This window comes from Notamacropus eugenii, chromosome 6 (assembly GCF_028372415.1).
Source record: "Notamacropus eugenii isolate mMacEug1 chromosome 6, mMacEug1.pri_v2, whole genome shotgun sequence".
Classification (NCBI taxonomy): Eukaryota; Metazoa; Chordata; class Mammalia; order Diprotodontia; family Macropodidae; genus Notamacropus; species Notamacropus eugenii.
This window is the reverse complement of record NC_092877.1, coordinates 293,342,591-293,361,880: the sequence shown is the minus strand read 5'-3', so window position 1 is coordinate 293,361,880 and position 19,290 is coordinate 293,342,591. Positions and strand designations below refer to the sequence as shown.

Below are 19,290 nucleotides of genomic sequence, written 5' to 3'. Positions count from 1 at the left end.
GAATAACAACGGTACTAAAAGTAACACCAGCTCCATTTAAATATGGTTTCTGTTCTGTTTAATCAGAACATAAACAAAGCTTGAAATAAGTAGTGACAAATCTGGTACTTGGACAGAGAGTTATTCTGTGAGGTGTGAGCTGTAGGACAGAGACTGGGTTTCAGAACTACTCCTCTGCTATTCAGGAAATAGATCATTTATTCTAGAATAGTCGGTCTTCAGCTTTAAATAAAAGCAAATGAAAAGCCTCTTTTATAGCACTTAAAAGAACAAGCAAGTTTTGTTCAAAATGTAAGAAATTCACATGAACATATATTTTGTTTTTGCCTTTAAAAGGAAATCAATGTGCTGACTGTGGCGTTGGTCAACCAAGACCGAGAGAATAATACTGAGAAACGTACTCAAGGCTTGAAGTCGGAGAAGGAGGCACTACTTATTGGTAAGGCATTTCTATCTTCCTCACTCCTTTTAAGAATACAGGTCAAAGTGCAGATGAAGATGTGCCTTTAAATTTCCTCCCACACAAGCCTGACACACAGTCAGGGAAATCCACATCTGGGGCTAGAATCATGGAGTGTTGGAGCCAGAAGGCATCTTAGATATCCTCTAGACCACCCCACCCCTCAATCCCTTTACAATACAAACAAAGAAATAAAAGTACATAAAGGTTAAATGATTTGCCCAAGGTCAAGCAGCTAGTTAGTGGAATATATTTCACAACAGGTTCAGGACTAGGGTGCTACCCCTCAGTTTACTCCTTTTTAGGGGAAGTAAAGTCTGACCTTTAGTCCATTCTAAAAGAAATGTAGCTTTAATACTTTCAAATACACATAGCAAAGAAATGACAACAAAGAAGACCTTTGAACCCAGGTTTAATAAAAATTTATAATTAGCATATTAATTTTTAAAATAGTAATGGAAGATAATGACTACCAGGATTGTGTTCAATGTTTAACAAACAAACTAGCTTCCCAAAAACTCATGGTACACTTTTTAATCTGCATTAGTAATATTTTCTTCATTTTTTCTTAAACCTACACAATCAACAAAACAATAAACCAAGCCCTGATTTGTAGTGTTTGATGATTTCCAAGATGGCAGTGCTCACATTGAAAAACTGACCAGTCAGCCCTTGTAAGCCCGGTAGGAGCTGGCTACAGGACACACCTGCTTGGAACCAACCCAATCTTGTTTTCAGTAAGAAAAGTTTTCTTCGCAAAATTGCCAAAGTAAACTTCAGCTCGTTCCAAATGATTATAAATGTCAGGTTAGGGGATTCCAGAATAATGAGGCTTTTGCTTCGCTCTCTCTGAACATTACTTGGTAATCTAATAAAGAAATGAAATCTGCAAGGCTAAACTAATTTGCCCAATAGGTTCATAAATAACAATCACTGGCATTTATATTATTTTTTAAGCTTTACTAAGTGTTTCACAATACATTAAGTCATTTGAGTTTCCCAACAACCCCACTGGTGGGGACCAGACATATTAACATCTCCATTTTCCAGATGAGGAAAGGTTATTTGTCCAAAGCCATACACTGAGGAAAGGAGGGAGTCAGTATTTGAACCCAGTATTCTAATTTGGAGCACGCATGCTTGCCTTGATAGCATTAACTTCTGCAAAACAAATCTTTCAAATCTACAACCCCCTCCATGAGTCATGTCCAAACCACAGATCCCAAAATCCTGGATGAGCCCCAAAGACTCCCTAGGATTCATGACTTTTTAAGAATTCTCCTGACTAGAATCTGGATAGAGCATGTGTGGACAGTCTGCAAAGTTTTAAAAGTTGCCTCCCTACATTCCCTGAAGACATCAAGGAAAGTTGGACCTGTAGAAAGAGTATTTATTTATTCTCTCAACAATTATTAAGTACCTACTGTGTACATTGGGAGTGCAGAGACAAAAATTAAATAGTTTCTGTCCTCAAGGAGTTTTACATTCACACGCAAAATAAATAGGAAATGATTTCTGAAGGGAGAGCACAAGCAACTGGGGATCAAGCGATTTACCACGTTGTCATTCACCAGAGTTGACTTTCTGTGGCCCTATTTTTAAAACTAGACTGTATTCATTCAACAAAGAGAATTCTTGGTACACCTGTTTTTCTTCCTGTCATCAGCCCATAAAGGTGTCATACTATCTATCTCCTTTCACTATAATACACGTGATTTGACTTATCACAAAAGAAGTCAATATTTCACAGTGAACAGAATTTTCTGGCGTTCGAATATATAAGGGATATGGACTACTTCTGTGATGTTATCACCATGGGGAACTTCCAGGTGAGGAAACACTCTCTACCAATGCAGATCAGCACCCTTCTCTGCAGCCTAGGGTCTTAGAGAGTTGCCTAGAGTCCTGAAAGATTAAGTCACTTACCCAAGGTCACACATGTGTCAGAACCAAAGTCTTTCTTGGCCCTAAGACCAGCTCTCTATCCTTTATACTATCCTACCTCTCTTAAAATATGTACATTTAGAAAATGGCAGCATTTAAAAGTGTCTCTCATTATATATTGCCCCTAAATAACTTCCTAATCCCAGCCTAAGTTTTACTCTTCAATCAAATGAGACCTTCCCAAGGTATAATTAAGAGTATAAGTAATATTAACCTTGAGATCTTGGTAAGAGTAGGTTTAGACCCCAAAATGACTTGGTCCTGGGCCAGACCTACTGGACTTCTCTGACTCCAAACCCAGACCTGCATCTAGGCTGAGTGATAAAAATAAGCTGGTTATTTGAGAGAGGGAGGGCAGGGGAAACAATCGCCTTTCACCTCACTATTGCATATGACAACAAACAGCCATCAATTTTAATTTCCTGTCTAGATCGGTCATATTAAAAGCCAGGTTCCTGAATATCTTGTGTCCGTTAGGACATTGACTCCAAAAGAAGAGATAACCTCTATAAAATTATTAATTTTTTTCATTAGGGACGTGTGAATAATGTCTATGAAATCTGAGCTTGGGGCTTTAAATTCCTATATTTCTATTAGGATGAATGGAGTTTAAAAGGCACAGAAGTCTCAGTTGGGAGAAAGAGAAGGAGAGCCCATCCTTCCTCTGTGATCCATAGTATTGATCTGAGCCCAGTCTTGGCAGTGATTGTAGCCCAGGGTTCCAAGTTTTGATTGGCTCCTCAGTTGCACAGTTAAGAGTGAGCCATGAGATCACTGCTCTTGTTAAACAAATGGCTTTTCCATATTTGGTTATCTGGCAAAAGTAGCTCCTAGTTGCATTTTCAAGGCACCGCATGCTCACACCTCAAAATGACAGGTACACCGGGCCTTTAAGAAGCTGGCTCAGAAGGAATTAAATTTAAAAGATAGTCCAAACTTCATCCATCATATATAGATTTTTCAACTACAGGGTTATTGAATATGACATCAGCTTAGAGATACTCCAAGGAAAACCAATTATTTTTCTCTCCAGTGATATACAGCTGTAATAACATGCCAGGCACAAGCCTTAGAAGACATGCTGATCTTCTCTCAGTTCTAGGAACTCCAAAGTGAACCCACATGTTGTTGATAACTGGCTTATTCTTATACTGGAAAACATGTCAAGTTTTGACAAATGTTTTTCTCTGTTCAGTAGGACAAAGGGGCAGTTTCCCCCATCAGGGCTTTAGGGACCTATACCAAAGTACTTTATTCTGTATACTTGTGTACAGTATGGACCACTCTGAATACCTGTGTGCAGTATAGATCACTCTGAGGTCAAGAGAGCACTTTGGTCTTTTCTGAGTTTTCTCCTTCCTTTCATATTTCATTTTTTCAGCGCTCTCACTGGAAGGATAGTTGACTGATTCCATTATCAGTATTGTTATTTACGACATTATTTATATTACATGGGACCTTAAAACTCTCTCTTACTAAGTGCCGACTGTATACATTTGCAGAGAAAAAAATAAAATAATCCTGCCTTCAAGGACCTTACATCCTACCAGGAGGAAACAACGTGTACACGTATAAGAAAATACAGAACACACACAAAGTAAATAGGAAATAATTGCAGAAGGGGTAGCACTAGCAACTGGGGAGCAAGAGATTTACCATTTGTAAAGTATTTCCAAAGCTGTTCACCAAAGGTGGTGTCATCACAGAAAATTGACCTTCTGAACCACACTGTGTCTTCTATGACTTTTAGTAACTGAAGATATGAAATAGGCTAAGATTAAGGAAGACATAGCCTACTCCCTTCTATCCTTTGCTTTTATCCACATATCATGTTATCAGCATTCAGCTCTAGCCTATGAAGTAATTCTTTCTCAAGAACTTTGGATTTGACTGTGCAACATGGTAGACCCTAGCAAAGGACCACTCAGCATGGTGTGCCCACATCAGAAAGGGTGTGGTGCTCTTTGAGCAAAGCAGAATTGAGACAGCACAAAGTAAATGCAGGATGTGCAAGTTTGGGATATCCACCCCAAATATTCACAAGGACTATCTGTGCCCAACCTGTGGTAGAGCATTCCGAGCTCCTATTGGTCTAATCAGCCATAGTTAGACACACTGAAATTTCACTTTATCATGATGATGTCATTTTGGTCCTCCTCCAAGACAAAGGACAACAACCATGAAGTAATTAACCAGTATGCGTTCACATCTCTACCCAAAATTAATTATATGTCAAATGTATGGTTGAAAAAATGGTGGGCTAGTCATGTCTCAAGAGCAAATGGATACTCTGTGTGCTCTTTGGGATCACTGTACTTTTAGGACAAAGCAAGAAAGGTTCCTCTCTCACTTCCCTTGATAAACCCATGGGAGGGGATAGGCAAGAATCCCACAAGGTGAGCAGGTATGATGGGATGTGATCTGCATCTTTGGAAGGAATGTCCACATCAACAACATCACAGCTCCATTTGGATGTATTTCAGTTTGCTTTGTATTTATCTATTTGTGTACATATTTTTCCCCCTCAGGACAATGTTACCTCCTGTAAGGACTTTCCATCTTTGTCTTTTCCCATCTCCAGTACCTAGCATATGTTGTTCAGTCATTCAATCATGTCTGACTCTTCTTAATCCCCTGGAACAACTGTCCATGGTGTTTTCTTGGCAAAGACATGGGAGCGTTTTGCCATTTTCTTCTCAGCTCATTTTACAAGTGAGGAAACTAAGGCAAACAGAGGTTAAATGACTTACCCAGGGTCACACAACTAGTAAGTGTCTGAGGTCTTTTTTGAACTCAGGTCTTACCGACTCTAGGCCCAGTGCTCTAGCTGCCTACCTGGCATATAGGAGGTGCTTAATAAATGCTTATCACCAGTTTGGGCACAGTCTGTAGGGCCACATGAATTTTTCGTAAGTAATCAAATCAAGTTAGGTGTTGGAATAGAGTAATAACAGTCGTTGAACAACCCTCCTCAAACATTAAATTAGAGTCAGCTCTTGCTTTTTCAGGACCTTTGCTTCCCACTGTCAGTCCTTTCAGTCATCACAGCCCCACTTTGTTAGCTTCTTACTAGAAAAAAAATGGGGCAAGGGCTAGGAAGCAAAGTTCAGATTGAGTCAGTATCACTTTAATAAAATGTTTACTGGGAAGCTGATTAAAGTGAAACCTGGAATGGTCAGTGATTTAGCTTTTCCTCTTTTGGCCCCTATCCTACCAATTGCAAATGAATTATCTTTAGTCAGAAAAAAACAAAACAAAACTGTGCCTATGACTTAGGCTTGCTGAGCAACTCAGATCCCTCTGAACTGAAATCCGTGTTAGCAGGAAGATAGACAGCAGAATCCGTTAGGCAAAGGACCACCCCAAATAGCTAACCACAGTAACAAAATGACTCCATGAGAGAATACTGCTATACTCTGCTTTTTTCTTTGTAACGTGTCCAAGTACACTGAACAGTGTTCCCCTGCCCCATCCCAGTCCTACTGATATATGTGTTTTGTAACTTGGACCCCAAATCCTTGGAGCTTCCAAAGCCAAAATAGTGCTTGGGATGGAGGAGGACATTGACTTGTATCCAGAACTGCTATGGATCTGTGTAATGTTAATTATGTTAATGAGAGTTAAAGATCTTCCCCACTCATTAATGGGCCTGCCCATTAAGGGAAGCTTGATTAAGGGAGGTTTGTTTTGTTGGAAGGCCCATACTTTTTGTTAATTTCTAATGAGGCACTGGTTCTCAAGGGTTGTAATACCCTCTGGTTCTGAAAAGTATATAAATACTCTGAGGTGAGATTTTACTTTTGGGCTTACTCATTGGAAGTGTTTGTTTGGCCAGAGGAGACTCTGGGCAGCTGCTACAGAGTTCCGTCCCCCACCCCCCCACTGAAAACCCAGATGTTGGGGCTCTCTGTAGTACCTATGTATGTATGTATGTATATATGTAATGGTCAGACAGTTTGGTCTGTCTGTTGATCTGTGATGTATGTATTGCTTATGGTCAGACAGTTGGAAGCCCTGTCTGTTGGTCTTTATTTCTCTGTTTGTATTTTCTCTGAAGTTTAGGGTGCTGCCTTTTTCCCTTGGACTAAGTGAATGATATATATGCTTGATTAAAGTAGATTATTGACCCCTCAAAAATTGCTTTCCTTTTAGAAAAGCAGATCAAAAAACCTGTACAGCAGACCCTCCTGTATATGCCAGGGTCCTAGCTGTTACTATCTGGAGAGGTGAGAAACCCAAATGGAGTTAGGGTGATTCCTAATCTAATGATCCCCCAAGTAGTTGGAATGATTAATAAGTCAGCCAAAAACACCATTAGAGTCATTGGAATCTCCAGGCAGCCATAGTCATGACCCTGGACCTGCTTTAGTCCCGGCTGATTCTACAGGAAAGCATAAAAATAGCTCAGGGTGGAGGTAGATATAAGAGGATTTTATAGATAAACCAACAGATAGAACCAGTGGAATATGGTCACTTTGCACACAGGGACTGTTCCATGTTTTTCTTTATCTCTTTATGTGCCCAGTGCAGTGCCTAGCTCAGAATGGAGCAGCACCACCATCGGTGCTCCTGGCAGTTCAGTCCTGTGATTTGGCAGTCACTTGAGGACATCAGAATGTGCCATAGTAGTAGCTACCAAGGATGTGCATAGTATAAGACTTGATACTATAGCTGTGGAAGGGTAGGGAGGCATGCCCCATGACTTACCTGTCCTACATCCATGTGAGTGCCACAGGACTGAAAAGACAATTTCCCAAACAATAGGATGCTCTAAATTCTTGGTAGCCTGATAGTAGATAGAGTGAGTAGCATAAAATTAGGAAGACTTCAGTTCAAATCCTGCCTCTTACACTTATTAGGGGCATGACCCTAGGTAGATCACTTCACCTCTGATTGACTCAGTTCACTCAACTATACAATTGGGATAATAATAGCACCAACCTCATAGGATTGTTGGTGAGGCAGATGAAATGATATCTGCAGAGCACTTAGCATAGTTCCTGACTTGTAGTAGGTATTTAGGAAATGCTTCTGCCATCCATTAACCTCTGTCTGCTTCAATGACCTCATTTATAAAAATGAAAATAACAATGACAGCTACCTTCAAGGGTTGTTGAGAGGTTGTTGTTACAGATAACATGTAAAGTCCTTTATACAATCTTATAGCTCTAATATACATTCAATATTATGTGTAATGGTGGTATTATTTTTTGTCATCTACCATTTTTCAGCATGTCCTACTCTTTGCTACTCCATTTGGGGTTTTCTTGAGAAAGATACTGGAGTGGTTTGTAATTAGCTTCCCCAGTTCATTTTACAGATGAGGAAACAGACAGAGTTAGGTGACTTGCCCAGGGTCATACAACTAGTAAGTGTCTGAGGTCAGATTTGAACTCAGGTTTTCCTGTCTCTAGACCACTTTAGAACCTAGCTACCATTATTATTTATTACTTGAAAATCCTCAAAATTGTTCATCCTTATAAAAACAAGTTTGCCTAAGCAGAAAATCAGACTTGCCAGATTTACTTATGACCAGTTCATGGAAAAAAAGTCCTTTGCTTTGACTATGTAGGTGCCTAGCCACTATGTATCCTATACATAAAACTGATGAGGCCAAGGTCACTCAGTTATTTTCCTCTGCTGTCAAATCAGAAATCAAGAAGCCTTTACCTATTTCAATTACTCTCACCCTTCTGTTATCTGCAGTGAATGTGGGAGCAGCCCCAGGACCATAAGAGTTGGAAGGGATCTAAGAGAACATGTAGTCCTACCCCATAATTTTATAGAGGAGAATATTCATTGCCTCTCTAATGAAAATGGAAGGAGTTATATTCTAATACTTCATTGTGTCATAGAGATGACTTTGGCTTCTTAAAGATTATGCTACTTGAATACAAGAGCTATGTAGTTCCCATCAAGCTGGTAAGACTGTGTTTGGGCTTGGTAATGGACTGTCATTGATCTGTGGTCCAAGCATCAGCCTAGCCAAGTCCAAAGAGCTTCTTGTCCATGTTGGCATCTGGTAATTATTCTTTTGGGCTACATCATTCAGCTCCCCAAGACCATCCTCCAAGACTTAGAAGGACTGAGTTCTACATTGCTAGAAAAGAAGCATGCACAGCAATGACATTGAGCATCCTTTAAGCATTTATATGTGAAATAAATACTCAGTAGGGGAAGCCCAGCCCACAAGATTCATTCTGGTTTTGGAAGTGCTGGGATATATCTCAATGCTGTGGTCTTCTTTTACACTCACCACTTGTAAGGATGGCTTGACATACAAAAGGATGAGATTTCAACAGGTCATTTTGGAGTAGATTTTTATGTTCGACAGTTCTACATTCACACCCTCGTTAGGTCAGTCTGACATAGCACAGAGTAGTACAATGCCAAAAACTCTTGAGTTTTTGAACGTCTGTTCGTTTCGCAGCATAGGCCACATGCTGGATTTGGCAGGTATTGAGGTGTGTGGGATGTAATGGCTCAATACTTTTGATTCCAACCCAGATCCTTAGAGTTCTATGAGGCCAGATACTTCTGGACATTGTTAAAACAGAGAATGAAGCAGAACTTATGCTGATAGATATCTGGCTGGAACCCAGTTTAGGTTAATAGCTCTGGGAAGCTCTGGTCCCACTAGACAGCTGGTTCCTTATCACTTTATTATCTCCTGTTTGTTATATAAACTAAGAGATATAAAATCACAGAACTTTAGATGTGGAAGGGATTCACCAAACATCTTGTCCCACACCCTGCATCTTACAGGAAAAGGACCGGAAGCCCAGGGAGTTCAGTGGCTTGCTATCATCCTGTTTTCCTAATAACCAGGACCGTGCCTACCATTGCTAGTCATAATTTTAAACTTGCACATAGGTGGAATCAGTGATGTCCATAGAGCTTTCAGTGTTCATAAATCCATCCTTCCTCTGTGTCTGAGCTGATAAATGTACACTAATTCCTTACTGTCAGACCATCTTGTTTAACTATCATCCATTCTGCTATCTGCCAGCTTCTCAAAACCCTCTTTGACTATTTGTCTGAGCTCTTTTTGCCCTGACTCCTCCCATACCCCACTGTTCTCCACCTGTCCTGCTTGCTCCCCATCCCCTGCCCAGATGGCAAAGGTTAAAGTGAAGGGTGCCCAGTTGGTAAGGTAGCTTAATAAAGGATGGAACAAGAAAATTCACTGATATAAGTAGCAGGTAATATGGGAAGGAAGAAAGAAGAATGGAAGGAAGGGAGGAAGGAAGGAAGGAGGGAAGGAGGGAGGAAGGAAGGAAGGAAGGAAGGAAGGAAGGAAGGAAGGAAGGAAGGAAGGAAGGAAGGAAGGAAGGAAGGAAGGAAGGAAGGAATTATTAAGTGGAACTAAAGAAGGTAGTAGAGTTTGGGGTAGGAAGCTGCTTTTTAGGGTGACATTTGAGGAAGCATGCTAAGAAGGGTTGTAAAAAGGAGGCATTGTAAAAAGGAGTATCATATCAGTTACTTTTTTAAGGTATTTAAGCAACTCTACTGGAAATTAAATAATCTAATCAGCATTAAACCATAAACTAATCCTATCACTCTATATTCTCTTCCAGATTGATTCATGATGTAGGTATACCCTGCAGAGAAGCAGATTACAATCGATCCATGCCTGTTCATCCTATGAAACTCCCACAAGTTTGCCCAGGGAGTCTACCCAATGTCCTGGGGACCTTCCTTCCTGTTCTTGTGTTTTTACCTTGACGTTATAAGGATACCCATGGAGCACATAGGCTGTCTATTATGTATCCCTTGTTCTTTCTGTTTGACTTGCCCATCTTTTCAGCTCATACATTTCTCAAATGACATCTTTTCCTCTGGTTTCCTTTTGTAATTCCTTTTTCGCTCCTTAATGGCAAGGTCTCCTTTTTCTATGTATCCCTGGCCCCTAGCACAGTACTTGATACATTAAACTCACTTTAAAATGCTTGTTGATTCGTTGATCATTAATGGAATATACATGTGTGTTTTATTACGTGTAACTCTGCCAATCCAACAAGCATGAATTAAGAACTCACTATTTACAAACCAGTCAATCAACAAGCATTTATTAAGGATTTACTGTGCCAGGCACTATAAAGTATTATGCTGGGTGCTGACCATAAATACGTACATATACATATATATGTGTGTGTGTATACATATATATATACACGCACACACACACACACATATGTAAACAGTTCCTGCCTCCAAGGCATTCATTCTACTTATTTCATCTTATTTTTTCTTCATTTAATGACATTTCATCCAGACATTTCCACATAATGATATGGTACCCACACTCATCATTTTTTTATTGCATCTTGTCAATGTAGCAGAGTTTGCTTAGTTTGGAGGGGTAGTATTTTTCTCTTTTTTATTAAATGGACATAGGACTCTTTTCAAACAACAATTTCATAGCTGGAAGGGAGGGACCTGATAGACCATCTAATCTAGAAGATTAGATCTTTAGAAAAGCTCTTTAGAAAAAAATAAGGTTTTTGTGTGACTTGGGGAAGATATCTTTTTGACCATGTTCTCTGAAGATCATTAAGTATTAGGGGTGAATTGATCATCTCAATTTTGTTTCCAGGTGGCAAATATCCTTACCAGTTAGTCAGTCAGTCATCAAGTACTATAAAGTTCCTAGGGCTCTGGGAAAGGCATCATGAGAAATATAAATATTTAGTTACCAAAACTGTGTCCACGCTCATCTTGGTCCAGAAAGTATGACCCTACTCTAGCCCCAGGATGCTGACCTTCCCTAGTCCAGTCTCAGCTGTTATAAACTCTTCAGCACCTCAATTCCCAGTAGGCACTTTTCCCAAAGTCCTTAGCCCAGGAAAATACTGAAGAAGGGGAAGAATCATCAACAGTGTTAACCCCACATCAATCCAGGCTAACCCATCTTCTTTACAGGGTGACCTATTACAAGTAGGGCTTGTTCTATGCAACTGTATTTCATCTAACAACAAGATCTATAGCTCCAACCTTTTCTTGGTTTGTTGAGGACCTGACTTTTAGGTTATCAACAGATAATTCATTATGAAATCCATTCAGACACAGCTGGGGAATGTTCATTTGAATATGACTTTTCAACAGTTAACTGCAGAGAATCCCTCTAGATGAGCCTTCCTTACTTTCACTCTTTTAATTTGGGAGAAAAGGAGTCAGGAGGGTAAGGAGGGATTGCTTTTCATAGCAGTGCTAAGACCAACATCCTGCTTTTCATCTGTCAAAACAATGCTGACAGTTGATATTCGTGATGGAAAAAGCTCTCAATTTATCATCTGATTCCAACTAAACCATTCATTCCCCTAGACCTTTTAAAATGTTCTTATAAATTACAGTGAGGAGAGACAGAGCCAAACTTGCTTTAAACAACAACTAGCCATGGAAAGCCAGTGCACCAAGAAGAATTTGGGCTTCCTTCAGCAGCAGTCAAGGGCAATATGGATTAAATACCTTTTTGTAACTAGCAACTATAATTATTCAGAAATTTTGAAGCCCTGTGATTTCTGACACAGCTGCATGAGTGAGCCCTTTTCCCATTGCAGCATCCACTGAGGGAGAGAAACACCATAATTCTATCCTTCCAATAACTACAATTTTATATTGGTAAATCAAGCATAAAATTGGTAGTTGAAATGCTTCCAGGAGTCTTTGTTTAGAAATACCTTTATTCATCTATATATTATCTTGGTCACTAGCTTTCTAACTGCGATCTTCTGACAGATAAGAAATTCTGTTTACTGTGTTACCATTACTGTATTCAAAATGTGTTGTTATCTACTGTTTGTTGAGTGCTGTTCAAAATAACAGGGCCATAACTCAGTCTGACAAAATGGTCAGGGTGACAGAGGTAATATTACTTGGCTGAGGCTTTTTGTGCTTCTAGTAATTTCTAATACTTGGATTTTTTTTTTCAATGAAGGTATCATATCAACATTTCTTCACGTCCATCCTTTTGGAGCCAACATAGAATATCTTTGGTCATACATGCAGCAGCTGGATTCTAAGGTAAATGGTTTTTATCTAAAGGGCTTTCATTGCCTCAATGCAAAGTATCGTGATTTCTGATGGCAGGTGGACTCCGCATGAGGCCTCATTAGGGACATAATGGGGAATTGGGGCTTGTATGCTTCCCTCACTCCCAAATTCTTTGGCAGACAGACTGCCTTCCTTCACTTGCCTTTGTCTTTGTGGTAGAAAAACTGTTATCTGAAATGACAATGACTTTAAGCAGATGCTAAATTACTTGGGGAAGCTTGTGGGGAATATAAAATGTAAGGTTAGTCAGGAGAGTCTCAAAGACAAGAAAGGAATCAGTCTAGGGCTCCCGTTAGGGCATAAGCCTTGAACCATGCTGGCAAGCCTCCCAGCTACAGGATTTTTGTTGACTTCTAAAGGAACTTGATATAGTGGGAGGAAAAAATTGCAATCATTTAAAGCAACCAGAAACATTATATGGATTTTAAGAAAATAACTTAGGTCCTAAGTTGTTTTATGTATTGTTGGCCAAGTTATCCTATCCTTTAATTCTTCCTATCTTGTAAATAAAGTTTGGTTTGTTTCTCCCTCCATTTTGATCCAGATCAAATGAGATTTTGTGCTATCTTTAAAATTACACAGAAGGATACTCTCAGAATCTTGGAGAAGGACAGTTAAATGGTCCTTTTTTGACATTTTATTTCAATAATCAGGATCTTCTCACCACCACCACCATCCTCTTTCCATGATGGCATTCTTGATGTTGTCTCAGAGTTAACACTTTTCTTGCTTCCTTGATGCCCTTGAATTTGCTTTCTCTTCCAGTGCATGAGGGTCCTTTAAGTATAGTGAAGAAAGAGACCTAGGGGGTTGACAGTGCTTTGGGAAGGCCCATTGGTGCCAAACTGATGCCCACAGAAGCACCAAAAATAGCCAGAAGGCCAGAGAAGCAAGCCTGATTTATGACTATAGAAGAGGTAGAACTCAAAGATCCAATCTCTTGCCCCACTTAGGGTCACACAGTGAGCCAAGAAGTTGTGAACTGGATAATTTTCCAGTCCTTTTACATATCAGCCTCATGCCACATTGTGATCTAGACAGAATGTATTGTCATTTATGAAATGTAGAGGACTATAGATATTTGAACAGAAAGAGGAATAGTTTTTAACTGGAAGAGGAATAAATCATTAATGCAAATTTCTTTCTCAAGAAAGAAGGAGCTGTAACAAAGAAGGGAGGCTGGCTGTAGTCCTTGAGGGACTAAGTACTCCAACCATAACCACAAATTGAAAGCAGTAGGAAAATCCTTAAGAAAGCTATCTATAGGAGACCATATCTTGGATACCTTGGTCTATAGAGAAAGGTCCCAAACTCAAAAGTTTTCCAACCTGAAGCACACACTGAAAAATCTTGCCCAATTCTAAATGTTATCAGTGCAGAACTAACTAATGCACCATTTATATTCTGTTTTTGAGAGAGGCCATCTTATGTCTTAAAGCCATTAGGATCCCTGCGTGGGTCCAACCTTGTACTTTAAAGAACACATTCTAGAACCCTCTACTGTTATTGACAGTAAAGAGTTTTCTTCATGCTATAAATCCCTGACTTCTTTTTCCTGGCTGGAAGTGGTGTGGAATGGAATAAGATGAGATGAATGACACCTTAAGGTACCTGATGGATTAGAAATATCTTCTTCACCTTGGAGTGAGAACCCCTGAGGTCTAACTCCAGGCCTACTCTGAGACCCTGGACAGATTATTTTTTTTCTAGGCCTCAATTTCCTTAGCTATAAATATATAATATATAAAATAATTATATGTAGTAATAATTATATATAATGATCACAGGATTATAGACTTAGAGCTAGAAGGAAAGTAGAAGGCCACAGAGTCCAATCTTTTATATACTGTCGTTATATATAATATAATTATGATGATTCATGAGGTCCCTCCTAACAGACAAGATTCAAACACATATTTGAATTCTGTTTCCTGTGGCTGAAGGTCATATGATACTCATCTTGGTATCTGCCCACAGTGCCAATCATAGTCTTAGGTACATAGTCAGCATTCTCAAAAAAAAAGTTATTGAATGAGCATGAAGGTACAATACATGCTGTAAGAGTTTCAATTTCTTTTGTTTCAGTAAAGTATTAAGAGCTTCTCCTACCTTTTTTCTTCTTCTAGCTGTTAGCACAAATACCTGGTATATATTAGGCACTTAATAAATGCTGGTTGACTTGACTTAAAATCACTTTTCCTTGTATCATGAGCCTTTCTTTTCTTACATTTCTGGAAATCCTGAGAGAGAAGAGAAGCATTTATTAAAGGGAAGGCAGTAGTGTTTAGCAACAAGTGGTATTAACCAAAGAATCCACTTTGCCAAGAATTTCTGGGACTTCTACCTCTTTAGTATAAGTTAATATTTGTAAGTATCACAGTGGGTGAGTCAGGAGGACTCATTTATGTGACATTTATATGACAATGGGCAAGTCATTACAAATCTCCCAGCAACAGTTTCTTCATCTGTAGAATGAGGGGATTAGATGTTGTGGTCTCCTTGCTTCCTTCTAGATCTAAATTTGTTTGTTCATGATCATTATATTTTTTCCCTTGGGGAAAAATTGAAATAATGTTTTTTTTAAATTATATTGATGGTAGAGTGGTAGGGAATCTTCTTTTTCCATTCCTATGTGGTTCAGTAAGTATGTTGCTTATTTTCAGGCAGACAGACTTTTTGCAGTTTTCTCCATCTGTCTCTCAGGATAATAAATTTGTTTAGAATTAGACCGTAGAAACTTGGTCTCCAGCAATAAGACTAGGTTAAGTGACTTGTCCATGGTAATACACTAATCTAAGATAACTGAGTTGATGATAACAGAGTTCCCAGGTACCCTCACTGAGTTTGTTACTTGACTAAGGATGAACTGTAACCCAAGGTAATCGCTAAATGCCATTTCTAAGTCATTGCCAGGGATCTTTGAAAAACTGTAGAAAATAGAATAGACGCTACAGGAATAGAAATCAGCAAATGACCTGGTTTTCAAAAAAGGAGAAAAAAGATGGACTCTTTCAACATTGAACTTGATTTTTCTTCCTAGCAAAATTCTGGAATATATTATTAAAAATGTGGCTAATGAGCATTTAGAAAGGGAAATAGTCATCACTAAGATACAGAATTGGATGGATTTAAAACAGATCAGAAAAACTATCATTATTTTCTTTTCTGACAGGGATATTGACTGGTAGAACAGAATAGATATAGTACACTTGGATTTCAGTGAAGTATCTACCCAAATCCTTCATTAATACATTAGACATAAATACATCTTTTATGAACCTTGTGAACAAATTAGATGAATAAGGGCTAAACGGTAATGCATCTAGGTGAGTTTATAATTGGATCATGACTAGTTGTGATTGATAGACTGATGGCAGTCCCAAGGGAGGATCTCACCTAAAGATTTATCCTTAGGTAGAGTCTTTCTTACCCTTTTTAAATAAATTATTTGGATGAAAGTATATGTGGCCTGTAATTCTGGAATATATTATTAAAAAGGTGGCTTATGAGCATTTAGAAAGGGAAATAGTCATCACCAAGATACAGAATTGGTTGGACAGAATTGGATAGAGCACCAGTGCAGGAGTCAGGAGAACCTGAGTTCAAATTTCACCTCAGACACTTGACACTCACTAGCTGTGTGACCTTGGGCAAGTCACTTAACCCAGTTGCCCCATTCTGGGTCATCTCCAGTCATCCTGATGAATATCTGGTCACTGGATTCACATGGCTCTGGAGGAGAAGTTGAGGCTGGTGACCTGTACAGCCCTCCCTCACTCAAAACAAAGTCAAGTGCAAGTCATGTCATTATTTCTCTAATGGCATGGTCTTCTTTGGCAACGAAGGACGAACACACACAGAATTGGATCTATCTAAAGCAGATCAGAAAAACTATAATTATTTTCTTTTCTGACAGGGGTATTGACTGGTAGAACAGAGTAGACATAGTACGCTTGGAACAGAAGAATGCCCCTGGTCAACTTCATCTGGTCTTATAGTTGCTGACACAGGAAGGGGCACTTTGGGTTCACTCAGGGAGCAAAGTATTATGGTAGGCCCAGCTCAGAGTGGGCCAAAATGTCTCTCCTGATTGGCCAATCCAGGTTTTAGGCCTTTCTCAGGTTTTGGGGGTTCAAAATGACTGGGAGAGGGTCTACAATCAGTAGAAGGATGATTTCCAGGATAAAAGAGCTGACAGGACATCTTCACTCTGCCCTACTCAGACAACATCTTGGGAACTTACTGTGGTCGGGTCTGGCAACCCCAATTTAAAAAAAGTGTTAACAATCAGGAACACACTCAGCTAAGTATAACTGGGATAATTAAAGGACTGGAAACTAAACCATGACAGTGTTTTAGAAAGAGCATTGAATTGGAGTTCAACATGGGCTATGTGACTTATCAGCCTTGGATGAGTAACCTAAACCTCACTGAGTCTCATTTCCGTCATCTGTAAAAGGAAGGGGTTATAATGAATGATCTCTGGGGTCTTCTGTGGGTCTTCTCTATCTCTAAATCTGTGGTCCTATGAGTCTGTGTTTTGCTTAGGGAAAAAAATGGGGGGAGAAAGAGACCAGAGGAGAATGGTAGGGAGAGAAAAATGGGAGAGAGAGAAAGGAAGAGAGAGAGAGAGAGAGAGAGAGAGAGAGAGAGAGTAGATGGCTATGGTGTGTAGAACACTTTGCATGTCTTATCTCACTTGGTCTTCACTACAGCGCTGTGAGGAAACTGAGGCAAACAGGTCCAGCAAGTTGCCCAGAGTCACACAGCTACTGAATGTCTGAGGCTGGACTTTGAACTCCAGCTTTCTTCATTCTAGGTTCAGCCCTCTCTATTATAGCATCTAGCTATCTCATATTTGAAAGGCAGTTGTATGCAAAGGAGGATCAGACTAATTTCCCCTGCCCCCAGAAGGCAGAACTAGGAAAAATAGATATAGAAGTTGCAGAGGTATATTCGAGCTCAATATGAAGAAAAATTGTATAATAATAAAACAATTCAGAAGAACGAGGCTGCCTTCAGAAGATACTAAAATCTCTGCATTACTCAAATCCTTCAAGTGGAGTTTTGTGGTGAAATGAAAAGCACTTTGGGCTTATAGAAGAGAAACCTGTGTTCCAATAATCTGACCCTTAATTAGCCACTTAAATTCTCTGAATTTCAGTCTCCCTATGTGTAAAATGCAGGTGATACCTATGTATCCACCTCATAAGGTGTGTTCGTTCTTCAGTCCATTTTTCATTCTTGTCCATTCTTCATGTTCCTACTTGTGGTTGTCTTGGCAAAGATTCACCATTTCATTTTACAGATGAGAAAACTAAGGTAAGTAGGGTTAAGTGAGTTGCCTGGGGTCACGGAGCTAGTAAGTGTTGGAGATCAAATTTGAAATCAGGAACATGAGTCTTTGTGACTCCAGGCCTAGCACTCTACCTGCTGCAGGTAAAGAGCCTTGCAGATAGTGGGTTTGGGGAGCTCAAATGAGATGATGACTGTAAAGCACTTTGTATACCTTAAAATGCTACGTACATGCCAGGTATCCTCATCGTCATCGTCTTTGTGGTCGTCGTTAGCCTTCAATCTGGTGATGACTTACTTCCCTGAGCCTTTCAAGCAACGTTTAAAGAGCGGTGCTGGTAGATATTTAACTATCAGGCTGTCTCCAGGGGAAGAAAAACTGCCCACACACTTTTAAGTTTGATCAGCAATGTTAACATTTTCTTAAATCTGGATGATCAACAGAACGATAAAGCCAGCACTGATTTGTAGCCACAGCTGATTTCTGGGGTGTAGATGCTAGCACTGAAAATTGACAATAGTTCTGCAAGCCAGTCTGTGCTGACTCTACCTTCGTATAGCAAGATCAGTTATTAAGTAGATTGGTTATAGAGAATGTTGTGGGAGGGATAGAATTGGACCACATGGCTTCTCAAGTACCTTATGACTCAAGAGTTTCTGTAATTCTATGGTTCCATACCTTTCCTCAGAGATTCAATTGGAGGATTTCATCTTATCTCAGATTGGCACTTAAATTTTGGAAGACAAGCAGGAAATTGTGCCCCTGAGGCAGGAAAAGCCTAATGCTTACTTCTCCTCATGAAATCTTTTTTTTTTTCTCCCAGTGAGATCGCTGTATGACTCTAAGTCCCAGAATATACCTTGGCATGTGGAAAAGGGCCTGGCAAATGTTCTGATGTAGCAACATTGGCTACAGTTCTATAAGCCATAATAATTTATAAAACACAATCCAGGTAGCAGCCTTGGCAGGTGGGGAGTGGTGGGCAAGTTTTATTTTCCCTTTTTTACAGAGGTTCAGCAATATTAGGTGACATGGTCATCTAGCTAGTAAATTCTGGAGCCAGGATTTGAATCTAGATTTTCTGACAAATTAAAAATCCTTTCTACTACCCCACATTGCTTCTTCATCTGTATTGAACCATCTATCTTTGGTTCAGGAAAGGCAAAGGACTGACCACTATCCATGGCCCTTTAAGGTTCTGAAAATGCTTAATGACTCTTTCATTATAGCTGTTGTTCAGTCCTTTCAGTCATATCTGACTCTTCATGACCCAGTTTGGAGTTTTCTTGGCAAAGACACTGGAATGGTTTGCCATTTCTTCTTCACCTCCTTTTATGGATGAGGAAACTGAGTAAACAGGATTGAGTGACTTGGCCAGGATCACCCACCTAGTGAGTGTCTGAAGTCAGATTTGAACTCAGTAGATTAATATGGAATTCTGTAGTCCCTTCATCTAAGAACTTTAATGGCAAACAAACCCAGGACAGAGCCCTTCCTGTGCCAGTCAAGGCCCCATTTTCTAGTGACCAAGACATGC

General features: G+C 39.6%; 1 protein-coding gene across 4 annotated transcripts in view; it reads left to right on the top strand.

Moving 5' to 3' along the window:
• The window catches only part of ENOX1 (ecto-NOX disulfide-thiol exchanger 1), a 341,922-nt gene that overhangs the window by 312,796 nt on the left and 9,836 nt on the right, over positions 1–19,290 (top strand). For all 4 annotated transcript variants that reach the window (XM_072617159.1, XM_072617157.1, XM_072617156.1 and 1 more), the window contains 2 exons: positions 337–439; positions 12,342–12,427. In XM_072617159.1, coding sequence (XP_072473260.1) covers positions 337–439; positions 12,342–12,427 — 189 coding nt within the window. The remainder of the gene's footprint in view (positions 1–336; positions 440–12,341; positions 12,428–19,290) is intronic.